General features: G+C 54.4%; 9 protein-coding genes across 9 annotated transcripts; 3 read left to right on the top strand and 6 right to left on the bottom strand.

The window, feature by feature from the left end:
* Nucleotides 1-491: 491 nt before the first annotated feature.
* On the bottom strand, nucleotides 492-2,208 carry dps1 (putative aspartyl-tRNA synthetase Dps1; the record flags this gene model as incomplete). The annotated part of the gene is made up of 2 exons (XM_056982819.1): nucleotides 492-1,169; nucleotides 1,222-2,208. 2 exons carry the CDS (start codon nucleotides 2,206-2,208, stop codon nucleotides 492-494), a joined length of 1,665 nt encoding a protein of 554 aa, XP_056828313.1.
* A 384-nt stretch (nucleotides 2,209-2,592) lies between these two features.
* N7510_010893 (F-box domain protein) lies at nucleotides 2,593-3,895 on the bottom strand (the record flags this gene model as incomplete). The annotated part of the gene is made up of 2 exons (XM_056982818.1): nucleotides 2,593-3,442; nucleotides 3,504-3,895. 2 exons carry the CDS (start codon nucleotides 3,893-3,895, stop codon nucleotides 2,593-2,595), a joined length of 1,242 nt encoding a protein of 413 aa, XP_056828312.1.
* Nucleotides 3,896-4,073: 178 nt separating this feature from the next.
* N7510_010892 (putative HAD superfamily hydrolase) lies at nucleotides 4,074-5,397 on the top strand (the record flags this gene model as incomplete). The annotated part of the gene is made up of 3 exons (XM_056982817.1): nucleotides 4,074-4,201; nucleotides 4,267-4,484; nucleotides 4,580-5,397. 3 exons carry the CDS (start codon nucleotides 4,074-4,076, stop codon nucleotides 5,395-5,397), a joined length of 1,164 nt encoding a protein of 387 aa, XP_056828311.1.
* Nucleotides 5,398-5,891: 494 nt separating this feature from the next.
* Nucleotides 5,892-8,842, bottom strand: N7510_010891 (coatomer subunit gamma; the record flags this gene model as incomplete). Its single annotated transcript, XM_056982816.1, has 3 exons — nucleotides 5,892-6,124; nucleotides 6,181-8,308; nucleotides 8,363-8,842. 3 exons carry the CDS (start codon nucleotides 8,840-8,842, stop codon nucleotides 5,892-5,894), a joined length of 2,841 nt encoding a protein of 946 aa, XP_056828310.1.
* Nucleotides 8,843-9,193: 351 nt separating this feature from the next.
* On the top strand, nucleotides 9,194-10,090 carry N7510_010890 (phosducin family protein; the record flags this gene model as incomplete). Its single annotated transcript, XM_056982815.1, has 4 exons — nucleotides 9,194-9,231; nucleotides 9,291-9,473; nucleotides 9,546-9,901; nucleotides 9,957-10,090. 4 exons carry the CDS (start codon nucleotides 9,194-9,196, stop codon nucleotides 10,088-10,090), a joined length of 711 nt encoding a protein of 236 aa, XP_056828309.1.
* Nucleotides 10,091-10,542: 452 nt separating this feature from the next.
* On the bottom strand, nucleotides 10,543-11,596 carry rsmA (putative bZIP transcription factor (Fcr3); the record flags this gene model as incomplete). The annotated part of the gene is made up of 3 exons (XM_056982814.1): nucleotides 10,543-11,086; nucleotides 11,146-11,417; nucleotides 11,477-11,596. The coding sequence occupies 3 exons, from the start codon at nucleotides 11,594-11,596 to the stop codon at nucleotides 10,543-10,545; spliced, it is 936 nt and encodes a 311-aa protein (XP_056828308.1).
* A 1,444-nt stretch (nucleotides 11,597-13,040) lies between these two features.
* Nucleotides 13,041-14,539, bottom strand: N7510_010888 (casein kinase 1 family protein; the record flags this gene model as incomplete). The annotated part of the gene is made up of 4 exons (XM_056982813.1): nucleotides 13,041-13,150; nucleotides 13,282-14,295; nucleotides 14,351-14,423; nucleotides 14,528-14,539. The coding sequence occupies 4 exons, from the start codon at nucleotides 14,537-14,539 to the stop codon at nucleotides 13,041-13,043; spliced, it is 1,209 nt and encodes a 402-aa protein (XP_056828307.1).
* Nucleotides 14,540-15,929: 1,390 nt separating this feature from the next.
* N7510_010887 (putative cell polarity protein (Tea1)) lies at nucleotides 15,930-20,514 on the bottom strand (the record flags this gene model as incomplete). The annotated part of the gene is made up of 5 exons (XM_056982812.1): nucleotides 15,930-19,416; nucleotides 19,469-19,590; nucleotides 19,644-19,750; nucleotides 19,809-20,205; nucleotides 20,263-20,514. The coding sequence occupies 5 exons, from the start codon at nucleotides 20,512-20,514 to the stop codon at nucleotides 15,930-15,932; spliced, it is 4,365 nt and encodes a 1,454-aa protein (XP_056828306.1).
* Nucleotides 20,515-22,235: 1,721 nt separating this feature from the next.
* N7510_010886 (ubiquitin-binding TORC1 subunit KOG1) lies at nucleotides 22,236-26,586 on the top strand (the record flags this gene model as incomplete). The annotated part of the gene is made up of 2 exons (XM_056982811.1): nucleotides 22,236-22,700; nucleotides 22,759-26,586. 2 exons carry the CDS (start codon nucleotides 22,236-22,238, stop codon nucleotides 26,584-26,586), a joined length of 4,293 nt encoding a protein of 1,430 aa, XP_056828305.1.
* Nucleotides 26,587-26,594: the final 8 nt, after the last annotated feature.

Genomic DNA, 26,594 nt, shown 5'->3' with positions numbered 1-26,594 from the left:
TTCTCCACCCACCTGCACCTGTCATCTGTGCAAGCAATACCAGTCACCTAGACAGGATTAGCAATAACCCCAAGAAAAAAAATGAACAAAACACGCCTTTCGACATCCGATCACCTTCTTAGCAATCTGAACCACCATATTCCCCACCGCGTTAGCGGCACCGCTAACAACGACAACGTCCTTAGCAGGCGCCTTAACGATCTGCGTCAGAGCATAGTACGCCGTGAAACCAGGCAGAAACCAGGGAGAAATGGGTAACGGGCAGACCGGGCCGAGGATCAATGACATCGACATTCTTGGCTTCGTCGATCGAGAACTCCGTCCAATTTGGCATACCAGTGACCAAGCTACCAGTCTTGACAACCGGGCTGCGCGGGTCCACGACTTCCGCAAAAGGGTGAAGTTTTTATGACTAGCTGGGAATAGCAATGGTTTTGAAATGCTTTTCATTTTCATTTTCAAAGAGGCAAAGAACATTCATATCTAATGATTTATGGCCGCAGACGCTGCGGGTCGCGAGGGAAGAGCGTGGCCAGGCGAACATTGGGCAGACCCAGGAAAAACATGACGATCCGGTTCAGGCCCAGACCACCACCGGCGTGCGGCGAGCAGCCCTGGCGGAAAGCATTGAGGTAGTCATCGAAGCCCTCGTGCTCCGGGTCGAGGCCCTTGGCGCGCATCGACTCCTCCAGCTCTTTGATGTCGTGGATACGCTGCGCGCCCGACATGATCTCCTCGCCGCGCATGAAGAAGTCGTACGAGTTGGAAAAGCGCTTGTCTTGCGGATCGGCCTTAGTGTAAAAGGGCCGCACGGCCATGGGGAACTTGTCCAGCACGTAGAAGTCTGTGTCGTACTTGTCACGGATGATCTGGCCCAGCTGCTTCTCCATCGCCGTGGTGAAGTCGTTCTCGAACCGCTCCTGTTCCGACATGTCCACACCCGCCTCCTTCAGCAGGGCCACACCGTCCATGTAGTTCAGTCGCAGCGCCTTGCCGTCCTTGGGCAGCTTGAAGTCGCCGGCCTTCGGGTACGACTTTTGGATGATTGCAATCTTGTCCGCGTACCGCTCCTTCAGCTGGGAGAGAATGAACACAAGAAGGTCCTCAGCGAACTCCAGCACTTCGTGGTAGTGGTGGCGGAAAGTCTTTTCAAAATCGAGACCGGAGAACTGCGGGGCTGGGTTAATGCATTTCTCGAGAATGGGGTGGATTGCTATATACCTCAGTCAGGTGACGGTGTGTGTTGCTGTCCTCTGCACGGAACACCGGCGCAATTTCAAACACGTTATCCATGTCGCCGGCAATACACATCTGCTTGTACAACTGCGGACTCTGCGCCAGGAAGGCATTGCGCTTGAAGTACTTGATCTCAAAAACGTTGCTGCCACCCTCCGTAGCGGCACCCACCATCTTAGGCGTGAAGATCCACCGCGAGCCGCTCTTGATCATGTACTCAGCAAACAGCTCCGACACTCCGCTCGAGATCCAGGTGATGGCCTGACTGGTCTCAGTCTGCAGGTCGAGCACCCGGTTATCGAGACGGGTCTTGAGGGTGACGATGGGCGCACCCTCAGCGTCGACCTGACCTTCTTCGGACCCCTCCGGTGGCGGGCGCTCAGCATCCTTGACCTGCATGGGCAGCATCTGCTGCGCCTCGGAGATCATGTAGACCTTGCGAATGTGGATCTCGAGGTGGCTCAACGTGGCGGACGAGATGGGGATCTCGGGCTTCTTCACAATACCGGTGACCTGGATAATGGAGTTGACGTTCAAACCACCAGTGTACTTGATCATCTGTCTCGAGATGGGCTCCGCAGCCGCAATCACGGCCTGCACCTTCTGGCCCTGCTGGCGCAGCATCAAGAAGGCCAGCTTGGCGCTCTGCACGCGCGCATTGTCCACACGCGCCACCACGGTCACCTCCTTCTCATAGTGGTCATCGGTCAGCTCAGCGAACCGGGTCGAGGGCAGAACATCCTCAGTCGGGGGGATCGGTCCATAGAGGTGCTTGGCCGTGTCATTGGCATCCTGGGCCGCGGCCTGAGCCTTCTCCTGGGCTGCGCGTGCGGCCGCCTTCTCTGCTTTAGCCTTCTCCTTGGCCGCCTTCTTCAGCGCATTCTTGCTGGCGTTCTTGGACTCGCCGCTCTCCGCGGGAGCTTCTTTGGTCTCTTCGGGCTTGGGACGGTGGGGCAATTCGGAGTCCGCCATGGTGCTGTGGTGAAGAAAATTAGGAGGAAGATCAAGCAGGGAAGGGGAACCAATGGGACTCACCTCAGAGTACTCTGGAACAAGGGCAATACGGCACAATGAATCGTTGCAGCTTGAGTCACGAACGGAACAAGGATCACCCCCCGCCGACAGCTTGCCCTAATGGAACCCTAGAGGGGCATCACGTGGACTGACACCTGAGGCATGACATTAGTATACGAAGTATGTATGAGAAAATAAACGGAAGTAGGGCAAATATGATTGCTATCCGATGCTATGTACAATAATCTAATCAAAATTTTATCGTGAATGGTGAAGAAAAAGTCCCCCGGTGCTTTTGGAGTCCCATCTCCTTGACCAGAATGGCTTGTTTGGATGTCATCACTACTCCATGTGGCGATAGGCTGGAAAGCGAATGGTCCTCTCAACATCCGGAAGATTCCGTGTCTCTTCATACGCCATCTCCGAAATCACAATTCCCATATCCTCGTGGTAGAGGTCCTCCTCGTCCAGACGTTCTTGCGGAAGAGCAAGGATATGTCTCCAAAGGAGACGCTCAATCTCTTCCACATGTGACGAGTCCAGAAAAGTAGGCCGTTGTTGCAGACGCAAAGCGCGAAGGCTGGAAAGGTTCAACATCAGCGCTTCAATCAGCTGTTCCGGGTCAAATGTTGCTTCCTCTCCCTGAAAATCACCTCTGACCTCGAGCACTTTGATAGACAAGGGACCCAAATATGAAGGTGGCAGTGGCGGGAAAATCATGAGGCGCTCGAGGGAGTCGTATGAAATTCCAAGGTAAATGAGATTGGGAAGATAATAGATCGCAGGGCTGTCGCCGTCCTCACCCTCAAAGAAGCTGACATCAAATAGGGAAAGCGACAAGAGCGACTCAAGCTGTGGCCTGTTCAGGATTCTCTCTAAGTCTGACAGCCTAAGATCCCGGCAGTGCTGTAAAACGAGACTCTCGAGCGCTGGAGGGAAGACGAATGAAGGCATTGCAGCTAGTTGAACGATGCCGGTGAGCCATAGACATTTAAGGGAAGACGGCCAGATCCCAGCCGCGTCTTCATCGATGCTAGAGCAAAATGGTAATGATGGTAGAAATAAAGTGTCCAGCTCATGAAGGTGACCAATGGCCTTTTTCATGGTCATGAATTCGATCTGTCCGTGGATGCGGCAGAGATCGAGATAGCGGAGTTTGTGGCACTTGGCCAATGACGGCAAGCTATTCAACCTAATAGTTACAGCCAGTCAGGGAAGTGTGTCAAGTTGTGCCGTCTAGAAACGAAACTTACGCAAATGAGACACTCGGAGCTACAAAATACTCCAGATTTTTCTTGACTCGACTTAACAGCCGTGCCGTCAGACTGTTGGAACTGTGATGGACCAAGCCACCCAGGTCCAAGCAGTGCACCAGCGACCCCAGGTCAACCTTTCGCTTTTGCCTAGCTCCCACAGGCGGGCAGATAGTGGTGGTCAACTGGGCAAAGCTATTTCCTTTCACGAAACATGGTCGATGATAAAGGAAGCCGATAGAGGCCGAGTACCACTGACGTGATACTAAGCAGCAGCTATGTAGGTCCCGTTGCTTCTCTTTCTGGTCCGGCAGGTATACCGTATCCTCGCCGAAGACAAATTCAACAATGTGGACGACAACTTCCGCTGGGAGATAGACCGACGCAGACATGGCGAGCGCCAGCCATAGCCCAGGCGGGAGATATGGTGGTTGTGGTGAGTGAGTGAAGATGGCAAAAAGATAAAGCTGCGCGATAAGGCCCGGGTGATATCACTTCACCCGTTGCCCCTTCCCCTCTTTGCCTCTTCATTCATTCACTGTATCACATACCACCACCCTCTCTGGCGCAATGAGACAACCAGTCTGGCAGTCTCTGGGCCTGCTGCGGCGCGCATCATCCCATTACCGCGTCCCCATCAGTCGCCGCGCTATCCAAACAGCCAGTTCGCACATCCCGAACTTCGCCTTTGCGTTCGAGTGAGTAGCACGGATGTATGCAAACAACTGATACCTGTCCTCTCCAATCTAACACTGAAGTGCAGCATCGATGGTGTCCTCCTCCGATCCTCCAAACCCATTCCAGGCGCCGCGGACTCGTTGGCACTCCTGAAGGAGCAGGGCATCCCCTTCATCCTACTCACCAATGGTGGCGGGACACACGAAACAGAGCGCGTGGCTGAGATCAGTGACAAGCTACAAGTCCCATTGGATCCCTCGGTGATTGTCCAGAGCCATTCGCCTTTTGCGGAACTGGTCAGGGGTGTTGACGAGGCGAGCTCGCTGGAGAATAAATGCGTGCTGGTGGTAGGTGGTGATGGCGACAACTGCCGACGTGTAGCGGAACAGTATGTGGAGTCTTGCCATGCTGCTGGCTCGGCTTGTTGCTGACAGAAATTCTTAGATATGGCTTCAAGAACGTGGTGACACCCGGGGATATTTTCACGGCTTATCCATCCGTCTGGCCTTTCTCGAAGAACTTCCAGGATTACTACAGCACATTTTCCCGGCCTCTACCGAAGCCAATTGACCCGACAGACCCGACGAAGGGCCTCAAATTTGACGCCGTATTCGTGTTCAACGACCCGCGCGACTGGGCTCTGGACACGCAGGTCATTATGGACGTCTTAATGTCCTCCCAGGGATTGATGGGTACGCAAGCAGAGACGAACGGCCGCACCGACCTTCCCAATCACGGCTACCAGCAGGACGGCCAACCGCCTTTATACTTCTCGAACCCGGACCTGTGGTGGGCAGCCGCATATCCGCTGCCACGACTTGGGCAGGGTGGTTTCCGTGAGGCCCTGGAGGGCGTCTGGGCCGCAACAACAGGTGGACCCAGCAAAGGCGTCGAGCTGAAGAAGATCGTGATCGGCAAACCCTACCAGGGAACATATGAGTTTGCGGAGCGACAACTGCTTCGGAATCGAGCGGCCATCTTTGGAAACGACGCGACCCTTCCGCCGCTGCAGAAAGTGTACATGGTTGGCGATAACCCGGAATCAGATATTCGGGGTGCCAACTCCTATCGCAGCGAGATCGGCAGTAGCTGGCACTCGATTCTCGTGCGGACTGGTGTGTATACGGGCGGCGAGCCCGCCTGGACGCCGAAGACCATCACGGATAATGTACAGACAGCGGTAGAGTGGGCGCTCAAGTCTTCCAAATGGACTTGAGCTGCGCAGGTCTAGATATCTGGGGGGCTAGAATTTATGAAACTCGGCACCCATGGCGCTGGTTCCATGTGTATACGTTTATCATGTTAACGCATAGCATCAGATACCAGTCAGATCTGCAGTGCTTCTTATATTATCCTTTGCTCTTCACAGCCCCTCCTGCATACTTCTAGGCTTAGCACAACATATCCACATCTTTTGCGAGTATTCTCTCATATCACTCGTTACAAGTAAACAAAGAGCCCAACCACCAGTCAGGTCAGTCACCTAGGCCAAAGAAAGGTTTAAGCGTGCTTAAGAACACACAGAGACACACGCACACCACAGAGGCAGACACAGACGGACAGAAAAAGACCAAATCTTTGCTCAAGTCTACTACAATTTGCTATAGAAAAGAAACTCGGGCAGAGAACACAGGCACGGGGAAAGGAGGAAATAACAGCCCAATGTAGGTAAAATGAAACAAACAGAACACCAAGTAACGAACTTATTTTCTAGGACAACGAAGCAATCACGGCAGTGGCCACGCCCTCCTCTTCTGCGCGCACGGTGATCTTGGTCGTGACGCCGGTCTTGCTGGAGAAGGCCATCTTGACGAGGCCGGCCACGCGGCCGCCGGAGACGGTCTTGCCGAAGAGCTTGAGAGTGTGTGTGCTGGTGCTGAGGGCGACGTCGGTGCCCTCGAGCGGTTGCAGGGATAGCGCTGAGATCAATTGTTCCGTGGCGTCTGGATTTGGGAATTAGTATGAGATAATTGAGAATTGAGAATGACAAAGAACATACCTGTGATGCTCTTCATGTTGCTGAGCTGCAAAGTCTCGCTCTCTTCCTCGCCGTTGGCACCGGTCTGTTCCCAAACGTGGTCGAAGCTTCCTGCGAATGTGGGGATGACATAGTCGCTGCCCGTCAACTCGAGGTCTTCCACCTGATACTCGTCCTCGTAGCCGCTCTCCTCGGGCTCGCCGGTGTTCGGGTCGATCTCTTTGCTGGTGAACTTGAGGTTGTTGGTGAAGGAGGTGACTGGGACGCTGTGTTCGCCGCCAAGCTTCTTGAATGTTACGTAGACAACGCCCGGCTCGTTGGGGGCGAGCTTCGGCGCCGGTACGATTAGATCATCCTCCAGCACATCTTCCTCTGCAGGCGTAGCCTCTATAGTGGCGTTCTCTAGGACGGTATCCGGCAGGGTGTTCTTGATATCATACTGCAAGACGATATGCTCCTTGAAGATATGTTTGATGCAAGTGACGACATACTCCGTTTCGCTCTCGGACAGCTCGACAGGAGGGGAGGACTTGAGGAGGTTGCCATACGCTTTGAGCTCGGGGTATTGCATGAGTTGCTCGGCGTATTTCTGGGTAGCAGCAGCCGTAGTTGCTTCGGCCACGCCACCCGCTTTCTTGGGAGGACCAGCTGACGGAGCCTTGAGGGTGGGAGTGGCGGTGGTGAGCTTCTTGGTTCGCTCTTCGGCCAGAGCCTGCTCTTGGGTGACAACGGGGATGGTAGAGACGTCGAAGGCAGCAGCAAAAGTCTGCTTGTCGGTCGAGGTCACGTACATGACCAGCTGGTGCTCGAAAGTGGACAGAGAGTACATCGAGTCGTTCTTGATAAATGCCCCGGCCATCTCATCCTCTTCGCCCATCAACCGTAGGTTAAGCGCAGCACGATCCCGCACCTCATCGTCCGTGTCATCAAGACACCGGGTGAGAAGCACTTGAACACTCGATTTGACCTCGGGGTCTTTCTGTCCGACACCAAACTTAGCCAGAGCGGTAACAGCCGCGGCGCGGACAATTGCATTCTCCAAAACGACACGGTTGTAGATATAGCGGATATACTTTGTCGGATGCGTTGTTTTGGGACCCTCGACACCAAGAAGGTGCAGGGTTCGGACAGAGAGCTTGGTGAATTCGCAGTCCTCGATAAACTCGCACAGGTGGGCGAGAGCTTCTTCCTTGCTATCGGGGACGAACTTGATGAGATCGAACATGCTCTCCACGACGGTGCGCTTGAACTCGTAGCCACCTTCATCCCGCAAAATACCACTCAGGAACGTGAGCATACCAGCCTGTTTGCTCGGGAACTTCAAGCAGAGCGTACGGATGGCCTCGACGATGGTGATCTTGAACTCGTCGGTGATGTCGGCCATGAAGCCCGAGATCTGCTTCATCAGGCGGTCGACGCTAGCTTCGTTGCCGGTCTTGAGCAGCGTGGTGATGGCAAAGGTGGCAATGGAGCGGTTGGAGTTGGAAATGAGCGTCTCGATATCAGGGTTGCAGACATTGACGACGTTCGGCTTGAACGTGGCAAAGTTGTGAAGGATGCGAATGGCGGCGAATTTCGTGATCGACCGCGGCGAGGACAGGAACAATTGCAGGACGTGGACGGCCTGCGAGACTTCGGCATCGGTGATATCGCGCATGTCGCAGATGGCCTTGGCTGCCTCGAAGTTGACCATCTCGTGCTTGTGACGGAGCCAGCCATCCAGCAGCTGCATCATGGGTTTCCGTAGACTAGGGTCTTCCTCCGCCAATTTGGCCGCTAGACGGACTAGGAGGACCAAAGCCGCCGGACTCTTGACCACACCCGCAGCACCGTACTGCTGGACCATCTTGACCAGCGCCATGCGGTCATGCGCGCGCATCTGATACAGGAGGCCGATCGCATGGTATTGGGTCATGAAGTTTGATTGCGAGATAGCGTGGGTATGCGCGCTGCCCGCGAAACCTAGGAAACCGTGGGATTGCTTCGAGGACGAAGCCGCCTCCTGAGTTTCGCTTTGCCATCTCCGGACCACGTCGCGCGCAATGGGAAGGAGGTGATAGGAAGAAACCAACGCTGCGGACGAGACCGATGGGGTCTTGTCAACAATGGCCGTCTTGATGAGTCGCTCGATACCCTGCACAGTCGAACCCTTCACATAAAATAGTCAGCATCCTCACTGCCATGCCAATCACACAAAACCTACATCGATGATACGGCACAGCGCCCGGATAGCATTGGCCCGGTACAACACATCGCTTCCTACCGCAGTGTCCTTCATGATGATACTCGTCGACATGATCACGTCCTCCGCAGTGCCGGCTAGTTCTTTCAGGATCAGATAGACCATCTGGCGTAGGGATGGGTCCTTATTCTGGAATAGCTTGGAGATGCCGAAGAAGAGGGTGGTGGCTTCATTTGTGGGGAATTGCTCCCCCGTAAAGAGGAGGACGGCGATCTTTGTCAGGAGGGTGCGGCATGTGCGCGGCGAGATGGGCGAGGAATTGAAAAGGCGAGCTAGACGAGTGCATCGGTCAGTACGAAGTGGGTGGATTGTGTGCCGCGCACGAGGGTGCGGGCCCCAGGGGGGAAAACGATGAGGCGGAATACCATCTTGGAACACAGAGGTGCGATCAAGCTTGATCATGACCTGATCGGCATCCTCGTCTTTCTTCATGTAGCTCATGGTGCCCACAGCTGCTGGGATTGCGCCCGCAGAGTGTCCTTCTCAGTCGCTGGGGGGGTGGGAGGGTTCAGGGAAGGTCGAGGGCAATTGACTGCGGGTCAAGTGCAGTTCGGTTAAGGGATTTGGGCGGGGCAGGCAACTACAGCATGTGCATCGTTGCCCACGGATGAATATTCGGTGATAATTGAGGTAGAGCGTGTTGGGTGGACCACAGCCTCCAGGCGTTGTTTATGGCAAGAGTGATTAAGTGGCCTTCCGTGTGTTTGCAGCCCGAGCCAAACAGTGCAAACAGGTGGAGGTGGCCTGGAGCTGCACGGGACACTTGACTTCTTCAACCACTCACTGCCCAGTATGCAGGTCGAGGTCAATGAGAACGAAGACACGGAGTGGTATGGGTTCTTTTTCCTTCTGTTCTACAATCAGTGTCTTACTCCCGGGAACTTTGCAGGAACGACATCCTCCGCCAACATGGCATCATTCCCGAGAAACCGAAGGACCCGGAGCCTCTCATCCAGGAAGCCCTGATCGAAGCCGAGCGCAGAGCACATGAGAACCGCCTGGAAGATAAGGACCTCGATGAATTGGATGCTCTCGAAGATGAAGAGGACGAGGCATTCCTGCAGCAATACCGGTAAATCTATTATATTAGATTCCCCAAGCCTACATTGTTCACAAGCTAACCAAACCCCCCCAAACCAACCAGTCAAAAACGGCTAGCCGAACTCTCAACCCTCCAGCAAACCAGCCTCTTCAACCAAGTCTACCCGCTTCAGAAAGTCGACTATGCGCGGGAGGTGACGGAGGCCTCGAAGGGGGCCTTTGTGCTGGTGAACCTCACCTCGCAGGGCGGGAATGTCGAGTCGCAGGTCCTGACCGAGCTGTGGCGGCAGCTGGCTGTCAAGTTCGGAGATGTCAAGTTCTGTGAGATCCGCGCCGACATGTGCATTGAGGGATATCCGGAGCGGAACACGCCGACGATCCTGGTATATAAGGACACGGAGATTCGGAGACAGCTGGTTACCTTGCGTGAGCTGAAGGGTCCACGCACGAAGATTGAAGGTGAGCTGGTTTTCTTTTTGGCTGCGGGATTCAGTGCTAAGGCCGGAGACCATAGATATCGAGCGTCTGCTCGTCGAGCTGGGCGCCGTGAAAGAAAGTGACGTCCGTCTGAAGAAACGGTCTGACGAGGACGACAAGGCGGGCGACGATGACCTCAACATTGAAGATTATGATGATGACTGGGATTGATTGCCAATGTTTTGTTTGAATCGGATTGGATTGGGTTTGCGGGATGTACATTATCAAAAAATCAAGTCACCGAGTCGGCCATGTCCAGCTGGATCAGCGACAGGTCGCTGGTCTTTGAGCGTATTGGTTGACTGACTGGCCTTTCATTTCATCGAGCGGTTGATCCAGCCAGAAAATGGGGACAGAATTGACACTGTACAATGCAATCATTAGGACTTTGGATACCATCAAATAATGCGTGATAGCTGTAGAGGCATATATATACTGGTCAGTAAGGCCATGTTCAAATTCAACCGACGACAGTAACGATAACCCATTGCCATCCCACCCATCCATCCATCCATCATTCAATTCCTAGCGCCAAAATACTCCAAAGATAGTCGTAATATAATCGTGAAAACCACACCAACCGAATGCGAAACATGACGGTGCAGAAAGAACACCCGAGTGCCTCAGATCAGCTCATCCCTTCCCGCCGCCACACTTTCCTCAATAGCCTGACGGACCTGACCCTCCTTAAAAGCAGGTCCCTGCCCATCACACTGCGCCATCCCCTTCAACCGATCCGTAACATCACCAATATCCACCTTCCCCAGCTTAAACAGCCCGTGATTCTGGATAAGATCCCACGTCGCGCCCGCATCGAGCAGTTTCTCCCCCGTAACCTGACAAAAAGTGATACGGTGATGCGGTGGTGGCGGCGCACCCGTCCCGTCCGGCATGAGACTGGAGTAAAAGTCCGTGGGGGAATATTTCATCGGCCCGGTCACCATCGGTTCGGGGGGATGCTGGTCGTGCGCGCTGCTGTTCCCGGCGGCAGGATGAGAGTGCTGAGATGTTGCGCGCAGGATCTCGTTCTCTGTGGCGTACTTCGCGAGCTCGCGCTTGAGACGCTCGTTGTCTGCTTGGAGTGTGCTAGATTCTTGTTCGAGGGCTGTGACTTTTTCTTCGAGTTCGCGGACATGTCGTTCTTTTCGTTCGCGGAAAGCTCGTTGGCTGGTGCGGCTTGTTAGTCTGTGGAGGGGTTTATTGCTAGGCAATGCGATAACACATACGCTGCTCGGTTCTGGGCCTTGCGCTTGTTCTGCATGGGGATCATCGATTCCTTCTCCTCGCTGCTACTCCTTCCCACGGCCATCGCATTCTCATCGTGGTCGAGCGAGGCTGGGCCCGTCTGCTGGGCACTGGCTACCTCATTGCTCGACACAGACTGTTTGGTGAACGAGTCTGGTGGAGAGTGCCCCGGTGGCGGAGCAAAAGATGATGACGAGGCGTCGAAACGGAGAGAAGGGTCGAAAGCGGCGAGATTCCGGTTGTAGGTATTATTCTGGATAGATAATCAGATTCTGTGGACCACTCTCAGGGGAAATTCTCGCGGGGACGCACCAGGGGGAACGAGTCCGCGAAGGCATCGTCGGTCTGCGTCCCGGGCTGTTGGTCGGGGGTGGGCAACCCGTAGAGCGAGTAGGGCTGAGGTCGAGAGGCGTTGTAGTAGGAGTAATCCATCGGGCTATCAATGTGAAAAGAACGAGGGTTGGGAAGCTAAGAGGTGTGCCAGAGTGCGGCGGGGGGAAGGGTAGTCGTTGGGGAGAAGGTGAATTGGGGACGGCCGGAGGGTCCGCATGTACCTGGTACTTCCTTTTGGTCGGGACAACGGTTGTCATCACAAGTACTCGGTACTTTCCCACTTCACAAACACATACTGACAAATTATCAAACTGCGAGAGAATCGACCGAGTGTACGCCGTGAAGTCAAAACCGCATGGCCACTCTAGAAGTCTAGCCCGCGCATGGCCGGCCAGAACGGGCGGCCGTCGAAATGGATGATCTCACCGTGGTTCCGCGCGGTTCGAGACCCTACGCTTACGAATGCTAGTGAACCAAGTACGGGAGATAACTCAATGATATTAGATGTTGAAAAAAAAGACCACGAAAGAAAGGTCCACCAAGATCGGGTGGGAATTAGCCAGACGACCCCAGGTCCGAGCAGATGAGAATGAAAACGGGTAATTTGAAGGGGGACAGGAAAGAGCAAAGAGCAGGACGCAGATCGACGCAAAACCACCCCGGAAGCGACCCTAACCATATTCCGTCGCCAACCACTACAACGAAGACTGGCATCCCCTTCAAACCAGATTCACCGTAGACCCATGTGGATGAATCGTTCTTGCAAGGAGTCGAGGCAAGAAGCAACAAAGTCTGTGTGAAATCCGTCAAGAAAGCCATCCCCGAAAGCACCGCTCCATCAGTCGACCACATGGTCGCTCTCCCCTCGTCCCCACGGCGTCGAAATGCAAAAACGAGAAACTGGGGCAACAAATATAAAAGGGGGAAAGGGGAGCAAATTCAGGGGCAGTGAAAACAAAGGGGGATAAAGGATAGACATCGCATCCGATCATGCGTTCAAGGATCTCCAGTGCAAACGATCAACGGTCAAAGAGAAAACAATCTGGGACCAGGTTGACGCCGTTTGCATCTCCTTCAGTCTCGTCCCTCGGTCACTTGCAAGATTCGTTGAGTGTGCAATGCCGAAAGATCAAGACGTAAGAATAGCCACAGTATCAAAAAAAGCGTTTCGAGGGCTGAAGAATCGGTAATGTCCCGCCAGAGACGAGTACAGAGAAACCCGAAAGAGACAAAACAGCCATCAAGGTGCATCGTATGCTCAAGTCGAAAAATATTTCGCAAATTGGCAGTCGAGCGAACGATAAAACAATGACAGGTCGAAACGGTTGATAATCGAAACAAGATCGAAAAAACGGGGATAAAAGGGCTGTATCAGAGATTGTAGAATGGAGATCCAGGGGGATTGAAAAAAGAATTCCGAGAGGTTGAATGCGGCAGGTTTCGTTTCGAGGCGAAGAACATCAACGGGATTCCGGGTTTCTAGGTTGGCAGAGGGTGAGAACATGCAGAGACACATAGCGCCTAGCTGTCATGTTTTGCACGATTAGTACCACTGAGCCCCAATCCCATCGTCCCGCTTCGAGCGGCCACCAGAAGGTCCATAAGCACCTGAAGCAGCACCCTTCGAAGCAGAACGCAGCCTAACGCCGAAGACTATGCGATTAGTCAGATTCAGAACCAAAAGGGTCCTCCACGCCAGCGTCACGAGAAAACACCAAACGCAGTAGGAGAAAGAAAGGGGTTCCCTACACGGAACCAGGTTTCAAATACTCACATCCTGTCACTCCCTCCCACGGCACGGTTGGTGTCCGGAGTGTTGTCAAGGGTACCGCGGTCGATCACCTTACGGCGCTGGCCAGAGATGGCACCGGGCTTGGCCGCACCAGAGGTACCAACGGCACCGGCGGGGGCGGCCTGGCGACGCTGCTGGTCTTCCGCGTCCTTATCTTTCTTGGAGTTGGCGTCCACAATCATGGCAGCGTTCTTCTGGTACTTGTAGACGGTCCAGTCGAAGACGTAGTCGTACTGGAAAGACTCGCGGACGAAGAGGTCACGGAAGATCTTGCGCAGGTAAGAGTAGTCAGGCTTGTCGTCAAAGCGCAGCGAGCGGGTGTAGTTCAGGTAGATGGCGAACTCATTGGGGAACCCACGGCACAGCACTTCAGTAGGGGTGGTCATCTTCTTCTCCATGATGCGGTCGTACTTTTGCTTCTTGGTAGCAGCCTTCAGACCCTGCCACGGAAGAGAGCCACGGCAGAAGTAGAGCATGACATAGCCCAGAGACTCCATGTCGTCACGACGGGACTGCTCGACACCAAGATGAGTGTTGATAGAGGCATAACGAGCAGTACCAGTGAGGTTCTTGTTCTCACGGTAAGGGATGTGGAAGTGGGTCTTAGGGTCGCGGTATTTCTTCGCCAGACCGAAATCAATCACGTTGACCTGGTTGCCACGCTTGCCGATGCCCATCAGGAAGTTGTCGGGCTTGATGTCACGGTGGATGAACGACTTGGCGTGGATGTACTCGATCCGGGATATGAGCTGGTCGGCGAGCAGCAAGACGGTCTTGAGCGAAAATTTGCGGTTGCAGAAGTTGAACAGGTCCTCCAAGCTGGGACCCAGCAGATCGATCACCATGGCATTGTAGTCACATTCGGTACCGAACCAGCGCACAAAGGGGATACCGACACCGCCGGCGAGGGACTTGTAGACGCGGGCTTCGTATTCCAGCTGGGGGTGCTTGGCCTTGACGCTCTCGAGCTTGATAGCGATCTCCTCACCGGAGATGATGTTGGTGCCTAGACGTTGCATGAGTTCGGATGTCACGGGAACCTGAATCCACAGAGCACCTACCGAGATAGATGTCACCAAAGCTACCGCTTCCAATCTTGCGGCCGATGCGGTACTTGTTACCGACACGCAGATCCTGCAAATGATGTTAGCACCGCGCGGTCCAAAGATATGAAGATTGCTCGACGCCGAGCCTCAGGAGGGGGGCAGTTCGGAACAAGAAACAAGATGGGAACTCACCATGGTCGTCATCTTGACCGAGTGAAAGTGGCACAGCTCAGCCGTGCAGGACGCCTTGAAACTATCGATCCGAATGTCAGTCACGTAGGCCGTAGGGCGGGACGCGAGATTTGGGGGCAAAAGGACGATGAACCTGACGATGGGAGTCGTGAAAAGGAAGGAGGACAGTGAAAGACAGAGAAGGCAGAGGGAGGGGGGTTTCAGCTCAGCCTCTTGGCAGGCAAACCAACGAGGTCAGGCTGTTTGGAGGCAGCAAGCCGACCGCTGGATCAGTGGCCACGCAGGCAGCAAGAATATGCAGAGGTCACAGAAACAAAAGAAATGGGATGGGAAGAGGAAGACGATGTGGGTACTGAAGACTAACCTGGTTGAAAGTTCAAAGGTGGTGATGTGATGATGGCGGGAAGCCGACCGTACCCAAAAGGTCAGGAGACGGAATCCGCTCGAGGGGTTGGTTAGGAAAGGGGGTGGTGGAGAGCGGACAAAGCGGATGAGAGCAAGGAAGGATGAAAATCCCACAAAACCGAAAAACGGATCAAGGACAAAGCCTTGATGAGGGCTGGGGGAGAGCAAAATGCAGGGTGTTGGGAAAGAGAGAGAGAGAGAGGAAGGGAAAGGAGAGCGAGAGTGAGTGAGGGAGGGGGGCGAGAGTCGGTGAGCGGCATTTTTGGCTTTAGCGAGTGGCTGGTGACTTGTGAGGTACCGCCCGGTACGCGGGGGGCCCCGCAGAAATGGAAGTACCCTCCCGGTCACTCGGAGTGTACGGATACCTTACGATTGGGCTGCAACGCTCCCTACAAGGATCACACGAATTGATAGAGAGACCTGGACATACAGATGGTGGTAAAAATGATCTATCTTCAACAAGAATCATAATGGCGATGGCGGATGGCAACACTGGGGGCCATGAAGCCAGCTGATCTCTCCGGTCACGTCTTTGCCTCTTCGGCGGTCCCGAGCAGGCTTAGTTACGGAGGCTGCATCTACTGCCGAGGTGTGAGATGGATGGAGCAAGTAGATGATGATTTCGGACTATAGATAGACAGGGAACAGATGTTGCTAATGGTACAGCCAGAGTCCAATGAACATCGGGAAACCGGGGTATAAAAAGAGACACAAACAAACGAGAGCACAGGATTAGACAGAGGAAACACAGCGCAAGGCGTTAAGGAGAGATGCGGATAGAGGGAGAAACTGTGCCATCCCTCAGTGTGGATAGAAAAGAATGGAAAAAACAAAAAAAAAACAAAAGCACCTTCGTCATACAAAGATCAACTCTTAAGAAACGGACAGGAAAGGAATGAACGCGGACGGCAGAACGCTCAGACGGTGGAAGTTCTTTCCCCCAAAAGCAAAGCATATGGTTCTTCGTAGAAAATGGAGACAATGATGACTATCTCCTTCAGGCAACGCTTGACGAGTTGTCTGGGGTCCCATTATTGTTCACCTTGGTGGACTTGCCGGCCCGTTCCTCCTCATCCAATCTCCTCCGCCATTCAGTGAGGTTCTCGCTCATCATCGCTGGCCCGTTACTGTCCTCCTTGGTCGGGGTGCGGTCCATATCCAGCTGGGTGCTCAGGCGGTAGTTGCGGTTGGTGCTCTCCCAGTGGCTGCGTAGGGCATCCAACTCGTTGGCGAGGGAGTCCAGCGCCATGGAGCCCCGGTTATCAGGGAGGAAGGAGTCGTCTTGCGAGATGTTGCTGTCAGCTCGTGCCCGGCCACCACCGGTCATGCTGGACGCATTGCTGTGGCTGCGTGAGAGGCCATTGAGACCCCCGTGCTGAGACTGTCGGCGATAATGGGTCACAGAGGTTTCAACCTGCTCCAAGAGCATGTTCACCTTTTGTTCAGCGTCCGTGGCACGGCCCTCGAGCATACTGTTTTCGTGCTTGATCTGCTCCAGTTCCGTGCGGCTCTGCTCGGCGGCAGCAAGTAATTGCTGCTTGACGCGTTCGTGGTCAGCCTGCGACCTTTCCCTTAACACATCGGCGGCAGCAAGCTCCTCCTTCAACTGTTTAATTTGATTCTCCAACCCAGTAATGGATGACGAAGTATTGTTCTGGAGATCTGAAATCGACTGCTGCAGCTTCGAGCGCTCAAGTTCCCACTCCGCAGATGCCGAAGACGCTTGGCTGGCGGAGCGCTCCTCCAGGTTCTTGTGGGCGCCCTCCAACTCAGATTGGAGTTTGGCATTTTGGGTCTTATACCGGGAAAGCTCATCCTTCATACGCTTGAGCATCTTTTCGGTGCCTTTGACGTAGTGAACAGCTGACTGGTAATCGTTCTCAAGCTGTTCAAGCTTCTCTTTGAATGTTCGGTCAGCTTCCTGCTCACGGGTTTCAAAAGTGACCTTCAGATCATCGTGCGCCTTGATGCTAGCCGACAGCTGCTGCTCCAGCTCCTTCAACCGACTTTGCTCCGGAGTGCCAAAGCGTGAGCCTGGAGAATCGAGCCGGGGAGACCGTCTGCTGTCCGAACTGATTCCACGCTCTCCGAGGAGATCCTTCAGAGCAGCATGTTGAATAGAAAGAGCTGCAGCTTCGCGCACCTGAGTTTCGAGCTGAGACTTCAGGTCCCGGCTCTCCGCGGAGGCAGCCTGGCTTTCTTTCATGGCAGCCTGAAGTTGCCTGCGGAGTTGCAGACCCTCTCGGCTAGCCTGCTCTTGGAACGTTTCAAGACCAGCAATTCGCTCCTCTGCGCGCCGCAATTTCTCTGCGGCTGCATCGGCCGCGCTCTGGTTGGCTTTGGCCAGAGCACTAGACCGTTCAACTTGAGCCTCCAAGGCAGCAACCCGCTCATCAGCACGCGAGCGGATCGAGCCGTCTAAGTCGGTGGACGATGCACGTTCCAGACCAGACACAAATGCAAGCTTGTGCGTCTCTGCCTCCTTCGCGTGGATATCGGCCAGCTCCTCTGCATCTCTCAGGCGGCGAGTGGTGTTTTCCAGTTCGGTGGTTCGTTCCTCATGCTCGGAACGGAGCTGCAAGAGCTTCCGTTCCAAGCCCTCCCTGCGTTCTCGCTCCTCCTGCAACTGCTTTTCGACAAGCGCGGTCTTGGCAGCAGAAGCAGCCACAGCTTCTCGCAAACTGCCGAAGTTCGAACCGAAATCCTTGAGCCGGGCTGACGAGTCCTCGACATGCTTCGACAGCTCCTCCTTGTCAAGAAGGAGTTGCTTGAGAGACGCCTCGGCCTCTGCGCGCAACAAAGCCTCCCCTCTGGCTGAAGCCTGCGATTGGTGAAGCTCGGCCCGAAGACTCTCCACTTCCAAAGTATTGGTCTGCATTTCGAGCTCGGCCAGGCGTTTCCGAGTAGCTTCGTTCGTTTCTTCTGCCAGATCCTTCGCCTGTTTTTCTTGCCTGAGCTCAGTTGTCAGGACATCTAGTCTCCCTTTGAGTTCTGACTGAGCGGCCAAGGCCAGTGCAAGGCGACGGCCCATGTCAGTGGAGCGTTCGGATGTACTGTCTCCGTCGCGGGAGCCATCTGGCTGAGGAGTGCCTCGCTGACTGCCACCGTGGGCAGCAAGCTTGGCACGGGCATAGACCGCCTCATTGACTGCTGCGTCGCGCTGGTGCTCAACTTCTGCGACCCGCTTCGAGGCGATAGCCGCCTGTCGGTCCACAGTGGCTTGCATTTTGGCCAGCTCGGCCCTCATGGCAAGGAAAGCCTCGATCAAGGGACGGTCGTCGTCGTTTAGAGCGTCACCAACGCGCTCCTCCAAGGCAGGGCTGGTTGAGGTATTTGGAACATAGCCTGCCTTCTTTGCCAGAGCTAGCTCGGATGCGTACCAAGCATTTCGAGCCTTGGTGGATTCGAGCTCCTTGAACAAAGCTTCCTGGTGGGGTGTCAACCTAGGAGAGTGAGGTTCTTCACCAAGACTCTTCGAACCGCGGTGACTCCGAACGGAACCGTCGATGCTTGCATGTCGGCCAAGAACGGACTCTTCATTACTGTCGACGGAACCACGTGCACGTTGTGAGCGCAGAGAACGCTGTCGGCCGGGAGCACTGATCATCGGGGCTGCCTCGCCTACTTCCATTGCCTTCGCAGTTATCTTCTGCTGTGCCTGGGTCGGGGTGCGGCGACCAGCTGACGGAGGGTCTGACATATCCTGTGGCGCATCCTTTGCGACCGGTGACTCTGCTCTTTCGGTAACACGGACATCGGTCGTTTTCGTAGGAGTCTTGCTTCGAGAATTCAAGCTCCCTTGGGGTCCGTTGCCTCGAGGTCCCGGCGAGGGAGCTTGACCAGGTGGTGGTGGCCCGGACGGAGCCTGTGCGATTGATGCACGCGGGAGTCGAGATCCAGGACCCATGGGGTTCGTTCCATATTCCCCAGGTCTGCCAGAGATGGCGGCTGGGCTCGAACTTTCGCGAGATGGTCCGCGTGGCGGCAGCCCTGAGGAGGCATTCTGGGCTTGCTGAGAGGTACGCCCAGACAGAGGACCTTGCTTTTCGATACTTACTTTCCGAGTGCCGGGAGCAGATGCCTGGGTATCATTGGGATACCTAATTTTAGAAGTGTCGAGGATGTACGTCATGCTGAGCTCGGCAGGATCTCTCGGGGCGGAACTAGGTTCACCGGCAAGGACGATTATTTGCTTCCCAAAGGCGGTCATGCTGTGACCAGAGCGAGGGGACGGCGCAGGACCCATGTTCTGGAAGGAGTACCACCTCCGGGTGCTGATACGGAAAGCAGACAGATCGCCCAGGTCCATTCCCTCATCGGTCCGACCGCCAAACACGTACATCACATCGTTGACCAATGCAGACGCATGACCTTCTCTGGGCGTCGGAATGAATCCCACGCAATCCATCTCAGACCAGGTATTAGAACGGGGATCGAAGGCCCATACATCATTGAACCATTGCACACCGTTCGTTCCACCGAACCTGTTTCCAGTCAGTCCTGTTGTACACACGAGAAGAGAGAAGATGAGCATACAGATATAATTTGTCCTGGTAGCTCACCATTGTGTGGTTGGTGCGAGCAGGAGGGATTTGACCAACGGGAGGACCGCCTTCATGGCTGTTCTGGATAAGGAACTCCCATTTGTTCGACGGGTTCTGTAGCTGGTTCAAGTCAAATGCAACCAGGTCATTAAAAAGAAGCCTTCGACCTGACCACCGAACACATAGAGCCTAGAGCCCAGGATGCTCAATGTGTGGCCATATCGTCCGGAGGGTCGAGGTCCCGGAGGGATAGCACGGGACCACTGGCGAGAGGCTAAAAGCAATCTGCGTTAGAAGCTATATCCCAGGCAATGTCAGTGGTGTCCACGTACAGGTATTCAGCAGATACAGCGTGTCGTCCAAGTTATCATTCTCGTCGATTTTCGTGTCGCCACCGAACACGATGAAAGCGTTCCCGACGAGCAAACTCGAGTGGCCGACGCGAGGTCCCGGGCCTTCGGAAACCGTGGCAACCTGGAAGCAAGATAGACTACCACCGCTGCTCTCGATCATCCACAGATCTCCCTTCACCGTCGATCCATCGATGAGACCGCCCATCATGTAGATGTCCCCTTCCTTCGACGCAACCGAGTTGATGGCTGCGCCATACCGCGGAAAAGGATTTGCTTGAGCCGAGGAGAAATTGAGGCGTCTTTGGGACCACGGGTAGAGGGATGAGCCGGGGCTAGAAGGAGAAGCGCCATTCGTGGATTGTGGAGGTCGTTGAACCTGCGATGCGATCGATCAGTGTCTGCCGCAGCGAATGTCAGTAAAAGAACAACCGACCTGTGAATCCGATTCGGCTCTCTGTCGTCGCACGCCATCAGGACTTGTCGGGCTGGTGGCCGAGGCCGAATTCAGCGAGTTGTTAAAACTGCTGCTGGGCGTTGGGGTTTGGGACAGCGGGCCCTCCCCCTTGACACCGTTGGCCATGGAACTCCCGGTCGACGGAGCTCCTTCGGAGGTGTGAATGTTTCGCGTGGCCGTGGGAAGCGGCTGGCCTGCCGGATTCTTCTTCGATTTAAACAAAAAGGCCATCGTCAGTAGGAAGTCGTAATCGGTCGTTTACAGCGCAAATGGGCCCACGGCGGAGGACAGCGCGGGCGCCGGTGGGAGTCACCTGTGTTGGGGACTGCGACCGCACAAGTGTCGAGGCGAATGGCGACGTCGGCGGGATGGAGGTCGTGATGGAGACAGGGGCAAGGTGGGTGTGTTCTTTTTTTTATTAGGAGTGTGGAGTCGGGAACCAGGAACCATATCCCCCCAGGGTCAGGAGGTCCAACTCGGTGCAGCCTCCAGCGCTGGGCCTGAGCATGAACAAACCAGACAGATAGGGAGAAAGAGAAAGTAAGCCCAATGCAACCAGGCACGAATTAGACGGGGAGGGAGAAGAGGGAAGGGAGAATGGGAAGGGAGAGAGGTGGGAAGGCCAGATTGAATGAAGGGAAAAGGTGAATAATTTCCCTGGCGGCGGATGCTAGCGAGTTCTTGAGTTGGGGCTCAGGGGCATCACTGACGGGTGATCGATGCCAACGGTAATATGGAGAATCGTTCCGAATGGCTAGGAGTCTCATTCTTTTGATTCTTTGGGTCTCTACGCTGAGTTTTATTTTTTTTTTCTATCCTTCCTCGCGGTCCCTCGCTGGATCTTCCCACTCCTCCGTCGAGGCGTCCGTATACTCCCACCCAGCCTCCAGCAACAATGGGGGCCATATTCGTCATCCATGCTGCAGTGGACTTTGATACACTTAGGCCATCCATGGCACTCCCCAGATGGCATGCCCAATCGATTGTGACAATCATGGAAAGCCTAGGGCCTTCCAGAAGTAACCCTAACGGGAAATAACGATGAGCACTAATTCACAACGGCTGGCTAGAATAATATTATTATTAGGTATTATCCGTCGCCTGAATAATCATATCCACTCTCCACAACGTGCAGCGAACCTGTCGAAGTAGTCCATTGGGAAGGCCTCGCAGTGGATGGAGCGTAGGAAAAGGGGGGGGCGGATGAATGGCCTATCAGTGGGCGATCGTCAACGCCTGAGCGCACCCGGTCCTCGGCTCGGGGGTCGTTGGCATGCGAAGGGATGGATGTGAACCTCTCCTTGTTGCGACTCGTCCAGTCATAGTTACTTACGGAAAGTCGTCATGATTTCTATCTATGGTTCGAAAATACCACGCCGCTATCAATGCCCTAAATACATATCATTCTATGTACCTAGCTACTCTGTCATCTCAAAGTCATGATTAGTCAACGATTTATCACAATGAGTTACGAAGTAGGTCTCTTGCAACTGCTACGATCGTCTACTGCATCACAGAAAAACGAACTACTACTTACATGTAACCAAAGTACATATTTCACACCGCCTTTGCCCTGATGAGTAACCCGCCGGGATGGGGAAAATCCATAGTCCGCCATGACCGAGCACTAAACCATCCTCGACCGCTGGAGACAGCGCATTACTCGTGCTGCCCAGGTTCTTGCGGCACTCCCTCTGACTACTACGGCAGCCAACTTTGCTGTCTGGTTCTCTTCCATTAGAACCGTCCCAACCTCTGACTCCAGCAGATAGACATATCCTGCTCATTTCATCATCGTGCTATCCTCTCCGGAACCAGCTCCTCGTTCGGACCTCCATCATTGGGCCGGCCTCTCAACACACAGCCACTGAACCTTAGTCTCCGGCTCGACTCCGATACTGGCGACCATCCGACCTCCAAGCGTTGTGCAACATCATGAACGGACGGACATCATGAGGGATCCCACCGTGAACATGGAAGAAGACTCCCAACAGCCGGCCACTAATGGGCCCACCGAATCTCGCCGCAATCCAACCAAATCTGTACGGGTAGCCTTTGGTCCCGACCTGGAAACAACGATCCCCACACGCGACCGATCGCCAGAACCTGTATCCAGTCACCGCCGCTCTCGCACGACCGTCAAACAGACACCGCCGGCTCTGGCACCCCCACCCGTGCGGCCCACGAGCTCCTCAGGAGATGGTGTGGCGGGGATAGATTCTCCGCCCCGGCGGCCGTCTCCTCGCAGAGCAGAAAGCAGCCGGCCGGCGCTGTTGAAGAGAGCCAAGAGTGACTATGGGCCGAGCCGGATCACCTTTGATAAACCCGCTGCAGTCGATGAAGATGAAGATTTTGCCATGCGACACGGATGGCAGGAGGAGTACACATCGAGTGAATATCTCAAAGTTTTGCATTCGGTAAGCCTTGCGCTCTTCACCTTGTGATTTAAACAGCTAACAGAGGTTTGTGGCTTAGAACTTCTACATGTATTTCACGGAGAAGCGACATGAGACAAATGGTATCCCCAGGGATCCCGTTGGAAGCTGGCCCAGTCAGGATTGGCGCATGAAAGATCGGCTCAAAACAGTTTCTGCGGCTTTGGCCATTTGTTTGAACATCGGTGTCGATCCTCCCGATGTGGTCAAGACGAACCCAGCGGCCAAGCTCGAATGCTGGGTGGACCCTACCTCAACTACCGGCGGCGGTCAGAATAAGATCATGGAGCAGATTGGGAAGAAGTTACAGGAACAATACGAAACCCTCAGTCTGCGGACAAGGTATAAGCAGTACCTGGACCCGTCCGTCGACGAGACGAAGAAATTCTGCATATCGCTACGCCGCAATGCCAAGGATGAGCGAGTTTTGCTACACTACAACGGTCATGGTGTTCCGCTGCCTACTCAGTCCGGCGAGATCTGGGTCTTCAATAAGAACTACACCCAGTACATCCCCGTTCCATTATACGATCTGCAGTCCTGGCTCGCCGGGCCCAGTCTCTTCGTCTTTGATGTCTCACATGCTGGAAATATCGTCCAGAACTTCCATACGTTTGTGGAGAAGCATGAGAAAGAGAACCTCGAGACGAAGAAGCGGGACCCTAATGCCACGGTCCAAAATTACGGCGACTGCATTCTTCTTGCCGCTTGCCAAAAGAACGAATCGCTCCCGACCAACCCTGACCTACCCGCCGATCTCTTCACCTGTTGCTTGACGACCCCGATCGAAATTGCGCTACGCTTCTTCATCTTACAGAATCCTCTCCGAACCGACATTTCAATCGACGATTTTAGAGTTCCTGGCCGTCTGCAAGATCGACGAAGCCCTCTGGGAGAGCTGAATTGGATCTTCACTGCCATCACTGATACTATTGCTTGGAACACTCTACCCCGGACTTTGTTTAAGAAGCTTTTCCGGCAAGATTTGATGGTTGCGGCCCTTTTCCGCAACTTTTTGCTTAGCGAGCGAATCATGCGCACCTATAAATGCCATCCGATCTCTTCCCCCGAACTCCCAGAGACCCATCACCACCCGCTCTGGAAGAGCTGGGATCTCGCTGTTGAGATGGTTCTGTCTCAGCTGCCTGCTTTGATCGATCATGAAGAAGGCCGCCGGCAGTATGAGTATCAGCACTCCACGTTCTTCGCCGAACAGCTCACAGCTTTTGAGGTTTATCTTTCATCCGGCCCAACGGAGAAGAATCCGCCAGATCAGTTGCCCATTGTGCTCCAGGTTCTCCTGAGTCAGGCACATCGGTTGCGGGCCTTGATTCTTCTTAGCAAGTTCCTAGATCTAGGACCATGGGCTGTTCATCTTGCCCTGAGTATCGGCATCTTCCCTTATGTCGTCAAGCTGCTGCAGTCAGCTGCGCAAGAGTTGAAGCCGGTCATGGTCTTTATCTGGGCAAGGATAATGGCGGTCGATCACACTGTTCAAAATGACCTTCTCAAGGATAACGGTATCCACTACTTTATTTCGATTTTGAACCCATCGTCCCCCATCCCTGTTGGAAATGCCAGCGAGCACCGAGCTATGTGTGCATTCATCGTCTCTATCTTCTGCCAAAACTACCCCCAGGGCCAAAATGTCTGTCTGTCTGGGGAGCTGTTTGACTCATGCTTGAGACATCTTGGCGACGTCGAAAACCCCCTGCTGCGGCAGTGGTCATGTCTATGCCTGAGCATGCTCTGGTGTGACTTCCCAGAAGCAAAGTGGATGGGTATTCGTTGTGCAGCTACTGCTCGACTGTGCGAACTGAACTTCGACCCTGTGCCCGAAGTTCGCGCTGCAATGCTTCATGCAGTAACTACTTTCTTGGGTATTCCGGACTTGACGGACCAGGTGGCTCAGATTGAGGAATCTTTGGCCCTCGCCGTCTTGCCCATGTCGGCCGATGGAAGCGTTCTCGTGCGCAAGGAGCTGGTTGTTTTCTTGTCCACGTTTGTCAAGCGCCACCAGAACAAGTTCCTGGTAGCAGCGTACGAAGAGCTTCAGGAGGAGAAGCAATCTTTGCTTCATCGTTTCGAGAGCGAGGGCTCTCAGATCGGCGGCCAACATAGTCCCACGGTTTCCGAAGTTAAGCCGCACCAATTGTCTCGGAACACTACGTTCGGAGCCATCTGGAAACAACTTCTGGTTATTTCGGTGGATCCCCATCCTGATATTGCCCAGGACGCGGGCACCATTGTCGACTTCATCCATATGACCCTTCTAGAGTCGCCTATGTCGCAGCTTACAGACAAAATCAGAATTGAAATTCTGGAGCTCACGAGCCGCATGTCAGCCAAGCAGAAGGTGCTCGAACGCTCGGAGGTGAACAAAGCGGCCCCTCCCTCGACTCCCCCGTCGTACGCCACGGCTGCTCCCAAGCAAGAGGGCTATTTGTCGCTGGGTTTCAGACGCACGGCTAGTGTTGCTGCTTCGCTCAAGAATCTTGCATTCGGTCCTTCGGCACCGACAGACTCGCCATCAGACAGCCAGCCTCCCTCGCCGACTCAGAGCCGGACACCCATCACCCCGCGCGGCCGAGCTCCCATTGAATGGTCCCGACCTCCTGAGGTGAACGACCACGTTGCTCCCGCAACATCGTACCACCAAGCTCCGATGCCGACTTCTCGTGGCTTTCAGCCCAGAGAGTCGGCCGGGATACCTGCGATCCCGCTGAAGAGCAGGTTCTTGGATTGGTCTACAGAGTACTTCCGTGAACCGCAGATGAAACCCAATGAACCCGACGAGCCTGGCAGTTCTGATTACAACGAGCGTCTCTGGAGGCGCGGCCGGAACGAGAAAATCATTGCCGAAACCCAGCCCTTAAAAACCAAGGCTGGGACAAGTCGATGGGACAACTCAATTACTTTGCTGTCGAACAGCAGTCAGCCTCTCAAGATGTGTTTCCATCAATTCGAAGATCACATCGCTGTAGCAGACGACCGGGATACTATTGCGATTTGGGATTGGCAAAGTCACAAACGCCTCAATCAATTCTCAAATGGAAACCCGGCTGGATCGAAAATCAACGAAATTCGATATATCAACGAGGACGACCAGGCTTTGTTGATGACTGGCTCCTCTGACGGTGTACTCAAGCTCTTCCGGAACTATGAGTCTGCCAGGGATATTGAGGTCGTCACAGCCTTCCGAGCCTTGCCAGACCTAATTCCAAGCAATCGAAATGCGGGACTTGTGTTTGATTGGCAGCAGGGTCAAGGGAAAGCTCTCGTTGCGGGCGATGTAAAGGTGATTCGTGTTTGGAACGCAGCTACCGAAGTCTGCACCAACGACATCCCCGCCCGCTCCGGCTCCTGTATCACCTCCTTGACCTCAGATCAAGTCGCTGGCAACATCTTTGTTGCGGGCTTCGGCGACGGCGCTGTTCGAGTATTCGACCAGCGACTGAAACCAACCACATCCATGGTCAAGGTTTGGCGCGAGCACAAGCAGTGGATCACAAACGTCCACATGCAGCGGGGCGGCTTGCGGGAGCTGATCTCAGGCAGTCGGAACGGCGAAATCCGACTATGGGACCTGAGAATGGACGACCCGCTCTCCACCATCTACGCCACGAAGGATACTCTCCGGACATTGAGCGTGCACGAACACGCCCCTGTCTTCAGCATGGGCACGAACCGCCACGAGGTCAAGACATTCAACGTGGACGGCAGCTATCTCTCCACCTTCGAGCCCTACTCGAGTTTCCTCCACCACAACCGCTCCTCCCCCATCGCCAGCACGGCCTTCCATCCGCATCGCATGGTCCTCGCATGTGCTGCATTGAACGACCACCACGTCAACCTCGTGTCTTGCTAGACATAGCT

This window comes from Penicillium lagena (genome assembly GCF_028827675.1).
Source record: "Penicillium lagena strain IBT 129212 chromosome Unknown utg000008l_segment0_segment0, whole genome shotgun sequence".
NCBI classification, from domain to species: domain Eukaryota; kingdom Fungi; phylum Ascomycota; class Eurotiomycetes; order Eurotiales; family Aspergillaceae; genus Penicillium; species Penicillium lagena.
The sequence above is the reverse complement of the archived record's forward strand: the minus strand, read 5'-3'. Positions and strand labels throughout refer to the sequence as shown.